We start from the raw sequence: 14,369 nt of genomic DNA, 5'->3' as shown, positions 1-14,369 counted from the left end.
GCTTAGTAGATTTACCCTGTGAAGTATCTCGAGCTTTCATAAGGCACAGAGAAGTTACCCTGTGGTTATGAACTCATTAGTTCTACGAAAGTTTCATTGTGCTTCGCTGCGTATCGGTAGAACTTCATGGCGATTAGGTCACGTACCGAACTGTCAAACGCTCAACCACTCAGAATCCTTAAACTTTACGATTCTGCTCTAATCCCAGCATGTTCAGCCCAAACCTCTAACACCAGACACAGTTTGATATATTTTTAACCTCCCTATCCGAGCTCGGCAACATTTCTGCCGGCAAGAGCAGTTTTATATCCCACTCCAGTGTCCCAGGGGGCCAGTTAGACCGAGGTGTGGGCTGAACACATGGCTTTACTCTCGAATTCAGGCAGCTGAGGCTACACATCTGGTCCAAAAGTAACAAATGAGAGACAACTCATTCCTGAAAAGCTCAGAAGCTTTAGCTCTGCTGTTCACCATGAGTAGGAGTCAAACTAATAGGACTAAAGGAGTTACACGGTTAAATGAGTAATAATTTGAAGAAGTTAATGTTTTTCTGAACATGACTATATAGAAGATCAGCATGTGTGGCTTTTTTGTGATAAGTTAGCTTCATTTAGTTGGAGGTGGTGTTTATGCATGATTTTAATGCAGTCAGTTATTCATTCCCAAGAATTCATTAGGGGGAAAATGTAGTTTGTAGTTTCAATAGTATTAAAAAAAAAATAGAAACTTCTATTAAGAACTTTACAACTAGAAAAAAAAAAAGTACAAATAATTTTACAAAAGCTTTAAATACTCTTTAAAAATCCACAGATGCACTCGTTTGAATCTGTAGACTTTATTTTAACCAGAGAAAATATTATTCAATTAATTACTGAGTTTACGTGTCAGAAACAGTTTATTACACAGTTTAATTTCAGTGCTGTGAAACGTGTGGAAACACTACGTGTTATATGTTTTTTGAGAGACACCTGTATTCCTTTTGTTTGTGTGCAACAGTCTCTGTAATGTAACGTTATGACAATTTACTTTTGAACAAACAAATCTATAAATGTCCAAATGTTCCACTTTAAACAAAAACTCTCATAGCGTAAAAAAATTATCTGTATCACTGTTCTGGGAAGATACTACAGTGTTAGTAAAGTCACCTGATGTAGGTGAGAAGGTGAGGAGGCCTGGGGTGCAGTCAGCTTTCACATTCATCCCAAAGTGTTCCATAGGGTTTAGAGCAGGAGATCTTTCACTCTAATCTATGGAAAGCAGATTTTCATGGAGTCTTTTTATGGGGTTTGAGACTCATGCATGTTCCTTTTGTTCCATGCAACAAAAATGTAGTAAAAGGCAAAAAAAAGAAAAGATCTGTGGACAGACGAGTCTCCACCAGTAGAACTTGTGTAAGAAGAAGTACTGGAGAGAAGATGTGATCAGACTTCCTCACCCCCACACTCACACATGGAGGTGGAAGTTTAATGGTTTTGGGTTGTTTTGGAGCAGGAAAGACTCCGGAAAGTGAAAGGATTTCTGAACCATCATTGCACCCATTCCACACTTCATCATGCAGTTCTGTCTGGACTGCGGCTCATTGGAACCGACTTCACCGTACAACAAGACGATGGTCCTGAACGCACATCTGAGTTCTGTACGTGTTATTTAGAGAGTCATCTGGAGTGATATCTATCATGGAACCACCTGCCCAGTCACCGCACCTCAATCCTACTGAACTGCTCTGAGATGAACTGCATCACAGGAAAGAAAGGAAGAAAGAAAGAAAGAAAGAAAGAAAGAAAGAAAGAAAGAAAGAAAGAAAGAGAGAGAGAGAGAGAGAGAGAGAGAGAGAGAGAGAGAGAGAGAGAGAGAAGAACATCTCTGGTGAGTTTTACAAGAGGACCGACAAAGAATTTGAGCGTAATGTTTGGAGAAACGAAGTGTCCAGATGCTGAGTGTGTGTGTGTGTGTGTGTGTGTGTGTGTGTGTGTGTGTGTGTGTGTGTGTGTGTGTGTGTGTGTGTGTGTGTAAAGCTGTATTACAGCAAATGGAGACTAAATGTGAAACGGAATGTTCAAAAAGCACACAGCAAACTTATGGTCCACTAACGCTTGTCCATAGAGTGTATCATCTCCAGCTGTATGTAATGTAGAATTTTAGGGAACTTGTGGTCTTGTTCCTTTACCAACACGGGCAGTTTCTAACTTTTAAACAATTAGCGTTCCCTCCAGTTAGAAAGCAGCGATATGACTTTGATTCACCTCTGAGAATAAAGCTGTTCCACTTGCTAATTAGCAACTCAGAGGAGCTATTTATAGCTAGTTTCACCTTATGAACAGCACCGCAGTGTTGAGGTGTTAGCGTGCCTGGTGTAAAGTGTATGACGTGCTGCTAAACAGAAGAAAAGCTGAGTCATCTACTCTTACACTCTTACACACTTACACTTTTCCCTGACCTTGAGTTGTCAGTGCACGAAGAACATAATGTCGGTCTTCTACTTGCACATTTCACAAATGATCTTTTTGTACTTTTGGTTAGAAAACGTGTCGAACGTATCAGCGAGTTCAGCGTGTTCGTGTTAAGATGCGGAGCTGCAAGCTGCCCCAGATACACATGCTTTCAGCAAAATAAAACATGACAGTGTTTAAATTTGCAGTACATTTCTGGAATCCACACGCTCAAGTTGCTTCTCGCTCTTTTGCCTTCGCATTGCAGGGTGTCTGCAGCTCCATAAAAAAAGATTCTTCAATTATTTTACAAGTTTATGGGTTTAATAAATATAAATTCTTTTATACAGTCCACTTTAATCATCCACTTCATGACCATAATGATTATTTGCTCTCAGTGCAGCAGGTCTCTGGTACCTTTCAGAACTTGCTGCACAAATCCAACGTCACATTGACTCAAATGGTCACCTGAGCCTTTTAAGAAACCTTTTTTTTTCAGCTGTAAGTGATATTATTATGATATTATGTAATGACAAAAACTAAAAACATCCATAGTGCATCCAAGTTGATCAGCATTCCAAAGGAAATGGCCAGATTGGGTTAAGCCCAAATAGGAACTTGAATAGTCACATATACATGCATAGTGAGCAGAACAGCATATTAGAATGTAGAATATGCAGAACAATGAAGCAGATGTTCTACATCAGCAAAAGGTAACATCAAGTTCTAGTCTTGTCAGGCAAGAACTGTACCCTGATGCTGTCCAGCGAGTCCGGGTACATGTTTCTTCAGATTTCTGTTGATGACTATAAATAAAATAAAAATCTTTTTGTTTGTTTGTGTTTTTACACTTCCAAACATGTTTTGTTTTTGTAACTTGTAATAAACAGTCTACAGCTTGTTTTTCTTTCTGTGAAACATTTAAAAGTGTTTTTAGTTTTCATCACCGTGACAGATTTGGTCTTAAAGGACTTTTCATGTGAAACCAAAAGCAGCATTATTTCTTTATATTAAACTTGAGTATACCTGCAGTCGCGTCATCGCTCTGTCTCACGCTCGTTATCTCTTTTACGTGCAGATTAACTATTCACGCTGAGTGCCCCATGCATCTGGAAGATTTTCCCATGGATGCTCATGCCTGCCCACTCAAGTTTGGAAGCTGTAAGTGTTTATCTCTCTCTCTCTCTCTCTCTCTCTCTCTCTCTCTCTCTCTCTCTCTCTCTCTCTCTCTCTCTCTCTCTCTCTCTCTCTCAGTGTGATTGGTATTCATAAAGCATCTCTAAAGAAATCGACCGCCTCCAGCTGCTTGTATCGCTCTGCCTTCATTCGCTAAAACGCCACAACCAATTCCGAAACATTGTCCTTATTACAAAGATGATTAGCCGCTTTAGACTCGTTTTTGTCCTTGGAATAATCATGAACTGCGTCTGGAGTGTTCTTTACTTCTCTAATGTAAATGCTGTAGATCTTGAGAAAATTAAGATGTGATGGCTGCAAAAAGTCCAGCCCACCACAATATTCTTATGGCTTCAGATCAGATCTTTGACCGTGGGTTAGTTGTTGGTGAACAAAATACAGCTTTGAGTTTTTCAGAAACTGTTGACCTCTTCATATTTTCCACACAAAACATTCTGTGGAGTTACACAGAGAGGTGCCAGAAACTAACCAAAAACATTCAGAAAGCATCAGTTGTTCAGTTGGAGCAGACAGGCAGACTGCCTTAAAACTGACTGGAAGTCTAGTTCAAATAACAACTTTTTACAACCATGGTGACCACCAAAGCATCTCAACACATCAAGACCATTAGTTTCTTTGGTGAAGAACATGGGTTCCTGCACATCTTGTGTACCAAACCGAAAACCCTGTACTGAAAAACTTTAGTACGAATACATGTACCGTTTTCAAAAAGCTACATGGTGGTGGATAAAGTAGACAAACCATGTATTTGAGTCAAAGTAGATTCACTAGATTAAATAAGACTCCAGTAAGTAAAAGTGTCCCTTTAAACTTTCACTTAAGGGAAAGTACAAAAGTGTTTGCCTTTAAATGTACTTATAACTTATAAATTATAACTCTAATGTTCCTATTATCATTTTTATCACAAGATTCTTCACTCAATCACCTCAGTTTATGTGTAAAGACTCGAATGTGACTCTCAGCACACTGATCTATTATTAGAATGATATTAATGACACACTGATTGATTTCTATTACAATCATCATGAACACAAAACCTTCTTTTCATCTACTTCAGTAAAAACGTGTAAACGAGGTCACGTGTGTTGTGGTGAGTTTTTTTGAGTCTGGAGTTTCATCATTTATTCCTCTCTAAATGTTCTGCTTGATGTTGAACTGATGCTGTACTGCATTTTGGTGATCAGTAGATGCACCAAGCGCCGATCAGAACGAGTTTAAAACAGAGCGTGCTTTAGATTGGTTTAGATTGGTGCTCCAGGTTGGATCTGCACAGCTGTGATTGGTTGTTACGTTGTGAGACAGCAGTTGCAGTTAGAGTACAGCACCCCGTGACTGTGTGACTAAACAGAAAACTTTAGAGATTCTGACTCTGACATAATGCATGTTATAGTTAAAATTTAAAGTCATTATTTTAGATGTTAAAAATAGTCTTAAAATGTTTAGGAATGTATTAGCCTCTTTATTCACCAGCTCACAAATTTGCACCAATGATGTAATGTAGTCTGTTCGAAGAAATATTTATTTTTGTGGAATCCATACCACAAGGAATTTGGGTTGTTCTGAGAGGACGTATGCAGTTGATGGAGGTTATATATTTGTAAATAGCTAGCATTAGTTTTTGCTTTTATTGTGAAAATAACCTCTGATCAACGTTTTCCAATATACATGCATATCAAATATCAGCTGAGAAGCAGAGTCACGTGACTTATCAGTTAGTTAACTAGTTAAAGCAATCATCCTACATCAAGACTGTAAATTCAGATTCTTTTCTGACTTGTTTTAGTGCAGGGTTTCCTCCTGAAATACACAAATTTAAATGAAGAGTGTAGCCACAGGCACTGGAGATCACCGTGATGCAGCGGTCATGTCACCATGAATAAAACATCTCCCCCAGGCGATAAAACAAAAGGCTTCCACTCCTCCATATTCAGCTGCACCTTCCTCCTTTCAACCGCAGGCCCTCGTTACGAAGGGGCTCAGCACAGAGGGGCATCTCATTTGATCCTCCCGCATATCATCGGAAATCAGCCTGAAAAGATAGCGAACAGTCGGCTCTTTTATGCAACCGATGCGCTACGATCAGCGAGTAATTAGCAGCTTTTGTTAGTGGCTGACAATTACGAGCGTGCTCCCTCTTGCCTCCCCCTCCTGCATGTACCCTCTCATTCGCCTCGTCCCTAATCACTGCCTACTTCCATTTTAGCTGACGCTGCCTGTCAAACTGCCTGGCAATCACATGATCATTTATTTATTTATTTTTCATAATATACTTTGAACTTCGAATCTTGAAAATCAGCAAAGCAGAAGAACCGGGTGATTTGGAGTAAAGTGTGTAACTCCATCCACAGGAGTGGAAATTCAGAAATGTTTATTGGAAACATTTTCCTTTTATTCATATTTCGCAGAGTAAGTGGATTGATAGGAAAGTATTAGTTTAAACAAAATGGATTCCCAGAGAAAGAGCGCTTACAGACTTCCAATGTGACAGATGTCACAAAATGCTAATTATTTTTATGTCAAATGTTTAAAGGTGTAGCGATGTGAGGAGTGAGGATACAATGACTATACTGAAACCTGGAACAGCATCACAAAGTATAGAAAACCCTAAAATTGTATATGTTTTAGTTAGTCTGGTGTTTTCGATTTACAAAACTGTGAACTATGCGATCAGTGTTATAGATTTCACCACCTCTCTCCCTCCTCTGTAGCTTTCTGTACTCTTTCATCTCTTCCTGACCCTGACTTCTTTTTCTCTTTACAATTGGACTTTGCCACTGACTCTTTCCTCTCCTTTCTATCCTCAACCATAGACCTTCTCTGCCCCCAGACCACTAAACCCAAGAAGACTTCTTGCCCCGCCCCTGGCTGTCAGAAGTCTTGAGCAGCAATCGGCAAGAACTCAGATCAGCAGAGAGGAAGTGGACAAAATCGCAACCGTGCTCTCCTGACCAAATTTTCTTCGGATGTGACTTCTGCCAAGACTGCCTTCTACAATAAAAAGCTCAAGTCCTCTGCACAAGATCCTTGTAAGCTCCGCAACATCTTCTCTTCACTATTTAAACCCCTCTGCTCCACCTGCTCGATTCTCCCTGAATGCTGAAGACTTTCAGTTCTTCAATAATAAGAAGATTCAGGAAATCTGCCAGACCTTCACTTCCTCCCCAACAATGACTACTACACAGCTAGGAATCCCATACTCCTTCGTTGTCAAGTTTCTCAACCATAACAGAAGATGGGATACAGCAAGTCATCCAATCTTTCAATCCCACCACCTGCCCTCTGGATCCAATCTCTTTAACTATGCTCACAAGACCTCCTGCCATTTATCTCCACAATCATCAACAGGTCCTTAACATCTGGCCAGGTGCCAACTACCTTCAAGCAAGCGAGGGCTATTCCAATTTTGAAGAAACCTGCTCTAGATCCATCATACGCTCATACAAGGTAACATGGAGGGGTTCCACATCTGCCCCACACAGACTCTTCACTGGTGTCCCACAAGGCTCAGTACTTGGTCCCCTTGTTTCCTCCCTCTATACCCACTCTATTGGTGAAGTCATATCCTCACATGGGTTTTCTTACCACTGCTATGCTGATGACACTCAACTCATCTTTTCTTTCCCTCTGTCAGATACCAGCAGTCCTGGTTTGCCAGGGTTGAGTTTTAGTTGATGAGTACTCATCCATGAAGATATGTCCGCCAAGCATGCCGAGATCCGAGCGGAAGCTGTGGTATATCAGAGCGGAAGCTGTGGTGATTCATCTCCAGGTCAAGATCTCCAAATATCTCTTCATAACTCTCTGCTCTCCGCTTGAGCCACTGCTCGCAACCTTGGGCTAACTATGGACAATCAGCTGTCCTTCTCCTCTCATGTTACTAATGTGGCTCATTCTTGTCGATTTCTTCTCTACAACATCCTAAGGATTCAACCATTTCTGTCCACAGGCTGCCCAGGTGCTTGTTCAGTATCTTGTCATTTTGAGACTGGACTACTGCATCTCTCTGCTGGCAGGTCTTCCTCTGAACGCTATTCATCCACTGCAAATGATTCAAAACGCAGCTATGTGACTTGTGTTCAACCTGCCCAAGTTCTTTCACACCACCCCACTATTACTGGTTTCAGGTAGCTGCATGTATCAGATTCAAAACACTGATGTTTGCCTACCAGGCAGAAAATGGATCTGCACCATCTTCAGAGACTTCATCACACCTCACACTGCACCACGCTGCCTGAGATCCCCCAGCACCGCTTAACTAGTACCACCCTCTTTCAGGGTAAGAGGAAAGTATACTTCAATGCTCTTCTCTGTTCAGGCACCAATGTCAGCAATGAACAGCGGAGTCTCTGGCTATCTTCAAGCGACGGGTTAAGCCCCACCTCTTATTGAAACACTTAAACTAACGCTTTCCAAGTTTGCTATGTTAAAAAAGAAAAAAACTCTCAACAGAGTTGTAGGTTAATTTATCTTAAGTTTATAATCTAGCATACCAGTGTAGATTTATATAGAATAAATAAAAATAAAAGTAAAAAAAAATAATAATAAAATCTTCACATTAATTGATGGGGTTGTAAAGAGGGCTGAAGTCACAAGGGAACACAACACAGGGGCTTGGCCACATAACATTCAAAAGAGTGCAAAAAACAGACACTAGGGAACTGAAAAACACACAGGGGGGAAAAGGACACAGGTGGTGTTGAATACCATTACCAAGCACTGGAAAAACATGGGGGAACAATGGGGTGTCTGGAGGTCTAAGGCAGTAACCCTTACAAATCCTTAACATTTAAGACACATTTACATCCTCTTTTACATTTAAGACATTATGTCATCTAAGCAGTTTCGATCTGGAGCATCCTGAAGCGTTCGCTAGCCTGTGGATATCCATCACACAGATACCAAGACGTGAATGAAAGATACCCAAAGTTTATTGACAAAGAAGGTGCGCATATAGACCTTGTACAAAACAATGTACAAAAACATTGTTGAAGGCTGTACTGTTCTTGGTACATATGTAAGCATCCATCATAAAGATATGACAGTCCTGGTAGAGTAACTGAGATGGAATATTAACTGACATTACTCCCTCTTATTCTGAAAGAATAATTCATCAAGGCTTCATCATGCATCAGGCTTCAGCAGATCAGGAAAATATGCATCAGGTTTCAGGGGATCAGGTAAATGTTAGGGATTATCATTGTACAAATCGGAAATGGCGATGTTGGTAATTTTGTTAACATTGACCCCAGGCGTTCTAGAAAGAGTTTGCCGGCTCCTTCTGGTAGCCCCTAGCTGTCCAGGCCGGCCATGGTTTGTGGACCTGTTTTGGTTTCACTACACCAGGCGGGGGTATGTTCCCAAGGTGCCCTTTGTTGCCCACGACCAGTCGTGCTCCAGGCATTCTACAGGCATTCTAGGAAGTCGGACCAACTGTTTGTCTGCTACGGTCCATATAAAAGCGGGCTTCCTGCAGACAAGCAGACCCTCAGCAGGTGGATTGTGGATGATATCTTCTCCTCTTATGAGTCCTCTGGTCTTCCTGCTCCTTCCGGGTTCAGCACTCTTTTGACTTTGTCCTTTGCAGGTCCTATAGCCTTGACCTTAGTTTCACTCCTGGCCCCTCAGTCCTTCAACCTAGCTGTGCCCATCCACACTAGGCAGGAATTTGTCAATTTGGCAGTGTTGTACTCTCGTTTCCAAATTGTTGTTAAAGCAGCTCGAGTTCCTGAAGGGGAGCGTCTCAAGGCTACGTATGTAACCCTGGTTCCCCAAGGGAAAGAGACGCTGCGTCTCAGTGCTACACTTCCTGCATGTCTGCGAGCACTTCCTTCCGCTTTTGTAGCCAGCGCGTCTCTACTGCATGTGTTTTAAAGCTTCCTGATGTCACATGGACAGATTATAAACTTGGTTCAGAGCGTGGTCACGCAGAGGCGTTCTCAAAGCGTTGTTGAAGCAGTGTCTCGTTCCCTCTGGGAACCAGGGTAACATACTTAACTTAGAGACGTTCATCATTGGCTAATTAAATAATTCGTGGACGAGCAGGGACACAGGTGTACAAATGAACATGAATAGAATTGCTTTGACATTTTTCAGCTAGCTAGGAATGGCTGTAAAGAAAACACATCCGGTTTTTGTTGGTTTTGTTTTAAAAAATTAATATTTTCATGTCACATGCATTGATTGTATTCAAGATTATATGATATTATATTATTTTCTTTCCATTTTCCATTTCTTTCTTAGTGTTCCGAATAGGGGACTAAATCTAAGGTTGTGCTCATTCTATTTTCTGAAATCGCGTGACACTTTTGCCCTTTTCACTGGCCATAAAGCTGTGCTGACTGTAAATAAAGCTCTCTGTGCTCGCTGCCTGCTGCACTCCCTGTATCACCAGTCAGAACAATACACTTCATTGCCAGTTACAATTCATTATAGATGAAGCAGCATTAAATTTTATGTGTGGAGCCTTTGATTAACGATTTTACAACTGAATAAAATAATATCATTTCTCTCTGGCCATCAAAATTTCATTAGCAAACCCTTGGATGGTGTGTGAATTTGGTTTTCTCTCCCAAATCTGTATTTTTTTCTCTCTCTCGTATTTACTGATTTATACACCTTGGATTCAGCATAATGTAACAGTAATTTAATGTATTGATTGCTCCCTGTGGTTCGATACCAAGTGACTGAGATATTGATATTTGTTCTGGAGGATTTTATATTTGAAGCTCACATTATAGAGCAGAGAGCTCTGTGTTAGCTCTGTGTTAGCTCACGGTTAGCGGTAGCACCGCATACCAATAAAGATATAACGTTTATAGTTTTATATGTATAATATATACAGTACAGACCAAAAGTTTGGACACACCTTCTCATTCAAAGAGTTTTCTTTATTTTCATAACTATGAAATTGTAGAGTCACACTGAAGGCATCAAGGTCTATTGTTCATTTAGGATGTGGCTCTATGCAGCAATAAGACTATTTTAAATATGTAAGAGCATGTAAATATGTAAATAATGTGACTCATATCAAGCAGGTAAAAGTTTTCATTTTCTTTTCTTGTTATAAAGATAGTGGGCAATTAATTGATTGGTCAGATGTTATGGAGCAAGTTTATTTGTACATTTATTTACATTAAAACAATGAGCACAGCACAACTAAAATGTATGGGAAATTTCTGCATTACAAAACACTTTTGAATTGTCCTCCATGACGTGTAGTATTTACACGTGCGCTCTGTTTGTTTTTTTTTTTGCTTGTGGTTTGACTGCTGTCTAATATGTGGTTTAAAATCAATGCCAGTGTACTGCGTTTAAATCAATCAGTATCCAATCAGTGCTCAAATCAATAATTAGTCTAAAATAATTTTCATTTCATTTCAAAACACAACTCATAATAACTTACGTAGTGTTGGGCTGCGAATACACAGTAAACTAATATACAAAATACACACACACACACACACACACACACACACACACACACACACACACACACACACACACACACACAAAATATAAAAGTAAAAGTGTAATACACTACAGTACTGTATATATAAAATAGCATTTTTGGGGCGGCGTCCGTTTATCGCAGGTGGTTTTGGATTGGATTGGATTTATTAGGGCTGTCAAAAAGTACACATTAACACAAATTAATTTTAACGCCATTAATATTTATGAACATGCCAACGTTTTCGACCATTTTTATTAAATATATAAATAAAGAAATAAATAAATATGAGGTGAAATTAAAACCTTCAACGCAACACATTTATTCCCGATGTCGTTTCTTTAATCAGATATAAAAAATAACAAACTCCAGCAAAAAAACTTTAAACACTAAACAATTGTTGGACAGATGCGAAAAAGTCTTAAATCAAGCACCAAAATCCGCCATGATGCACACATCCGGCAAATAAAAGTGTTCGTATGGAAACAGCAAAAGTTAGCAAACAGTGCAGCCTTGTAACTAACGTGCTTTACGAATTATTTACAGGACGAGCAAAAATGTTAATTAAAATGTAACTTGCATTGCGATCATCGAGCATCACGTGAACAACACGCAAACGGCTCGCACTCAACTAAGACCATGGTTCTTTCTGTCTCGCTGCATAAAACAATGGGAGCTCAGGTCAGTTCGCACATAATCGTCCTCATTCGGCGTGTATCCCTCGTACAGGCAGCAGTTGCATGAACGTACTGTTTACTATAGAATTGTGCCCACGTCTGTTCTCATGGAAGGAATTTCTTCTTCTTAGCAATAACCCTCCTCCTCCTCCCATCTCCCTCACGCCAGCCACGACTTTTTTCAAAGGTAAAGTGCAGGTTAATTTGTTTTATTTTTACTTTATTTTGTGTACTAATAATTGTTATTTGTTTTAGATACATTAGGGACAATAATTTTTACATAAAATACCATTTAAAAATAATTTTATATGAATATTTTTGGGTGTGTGGAACGGATTACATTGTTGTTTCACTTTGCATTGCAAATTTTTCCAGTGTAAACGATACTTTAAAACATTTACATATACAGTATATATATATATATATTAGGGCTGTCAATCGATTAAAATATTTGATCATGATTAATCGCATCATAATCATGAGTTAACTTGAGATTAATAGCAAATTATTTAAAATGTATGTGTATGAGGACAGTGTGACAGCAGTGAAGTGTGCAGTAGCAACGAGGTTGGACTGCATCAAGGATCGGCTCTGAGCCCTTTCCTGTTTGTAGTGGTGATGGACAGGTTAAAGGACGAGACCAGACAGGAGTCTCCGTGGACTTTGATGTTTGTGGATGATATTGTTATTTGTGGTGAGAGTAGGGAGCAGGTGGAGAAGAGCCTGGAGAGGTGGAGGTACACGCTGGAGAGAAGGGGAATGAAAGTCAGTAGGAGTAAGACAGAGTACATGTGTGTGAATGAGAGGGAGGGCAGTGGAGGGGTGCGGTTGCAGGGAAAAGAGGTGGAGAAGGTGGAGGAGTTCAGCTAGCTGGGGTCAACAGTGCAGAGTAATGGAGAGTGTGTTAGAGAAGTGAAGAAAAGAGTGCAGGCAGGGTGGAGTGGGTGGAGAAGAGTGATAGCAGGAGTGATTTGTGATAGAAGAGTATCTGTGAGAGTGAAAGGGAAAGTTTATAGGACTGTGGTGAGACCTGAGATGTTGTATGGATTAGAGACAGTGGCATTGAGTAAAAGACAGGAGGTGGAGCTGGAGGTAGCAGAGCTGAAGATGATGAGATGTTCGTTGGGAGTGACGACGATGGACAGGATTCGAAATGAGTTTATTAGAGGGACAGCACATGTAGGACGTTTTGGAGACAAGGTGAGGGAGGTGAGATTGAGATGGTTTGGACATGAAGTTATGAGGAAATTAGAGGAGGGACATGGGGTATATCAGTAGGAGAATGCTGAGGATGGAGACACCAGGAAGGATGAAAAGAGGAAGACCAAGGAGGAGGTTTATGGATGTGGTGAGGGAAGACATGCAGGTAGTTGGTTTGAAAGAGGCAGATGTAGAGGACAGGGGGGTATGGAGACGGATGATCCGCTGTGGAGACTCTTAATGGGAGAAGCCGAAAGAAGAAAAAAGATATATATATACAGGTAGTCTTCTACTAACAATGAAGATACGTTACGACGACCCCTTCGTGAATCAAAAATATCGTAAGTCGGAGATAAACCAAAATGAACTGAAGCAGATGATTTCATTGATTCCATTGTTCGCTACTTGTCCCTTCGAAGCGTCGATATTGTTGAGTGTGATAGCTGGGTTTCACGTGATATTTCCTGCTTCATGCTGATTTATCATTTTAATTTTCTGCTCTAAACTGATGGCTTTCCTCTTCTTTTTTTTTACTACCAGCAGGAGACATACTTGGGTGCTTGGAAGACATGCTTTTATCACTTAAATTGCTTTTTGAAACTGTTTGAAACAGAAAAAAATACACACTAACACTGAGACAACTTTACTCCGTCGACCGCTAGCGAGAGTGGAGCATCTCACAGGGCGAGAGATTCGCTCGTCCCAGCTGCGTGTCCAACGTATCGTATCGCACATCGTACGCTGCTGCCTGCTGCGCGAATTCTTTTATATCTTCACAATTTTGTCGTATTGCTATCGTCATCGTAAGATAGAAAAATCGTAACTCGGGGACCATCTGTATACAAATGTCCTGCACACAAAATTATAGAAAAAAAAATTTCATCTTGGTGAGTATTCACAGAAATTACATAAATATTACATACATTTGTTTCAAACTTCCTTGTGCTGTGTGTGAGCTACTGTGCAACAAAATGACACTAACAATTACATCAACGTAAAAAAGAAAATTTTTTAATGTGTATTAATTTGCATGCATGTTAGCTTGTGACCAAATAAAATGTTTCTATTTATGTTTGTATATGATACAGTTTATATAAACTTCTCTAAATTTCTAACAAATTATCAGATTCCTGGAATATTTCCAACTTTTAATATTTCCCAAATTCCCCAGATAAAGTTCCCATGGAAAGTTTCCGGAAATTTACAGAAAAAATTTCCACCTCTACCCAGGAGTACTTAAAAATATCAAATATTGTGTTATGGGGAAATACTTTAAATATATTTTACACATATGAATTCTTTGGAGAGACAATAATTGTGCCACACACGTACATTAAACAAATAATTTTTTGCAATTGTTTAATATCTTTTACAGTCGTCTTTGCTCATTTTGACTAATTTTAGAAAATGTACGAATAG

At 39.8% G+C, this 14,369-nt stretch overlaps 1 protein-coding gene across 1 annotated transcript in view; it reads left to right on the top strand.

Moving 5' to 3' along the window:
• gabra3 (gamma-aminobutyric acid type A receptor subunit alpha3) overlaps positions 1 to 14,369 on the top strand; it is a 109,260-nt gene that overhangs the window by 72,164 nt on the left and 22,727 nt on the right. The window contains exon 6 of the mRNA XM_083564379.1: positions 3,508 to 3,590. Coding sequence (XP_083420505.1) covers positions 3,508 to 3,590 — 83 coding nt within the window. The remainder of the gene's footprint in view (positions 1 to 3,507; positions 3,591 to 14,369) is intronic.

The sequence above is a fragment of the Silurus aristotelis genome (genome assembly GCF_946808225.1).
Source record: "Silurus aristotelis genome assembly, chromosome: 16".
Taxonomy (NCBI): Eukaryota; Metazoa; Chordata; class Actinopteri; order Siluriformes; family Siluridae; genus Silurus; species Silurus aristotelis.
This window is presented reverse-complemented; position numbering and strand designations above follow the sequence as displayed.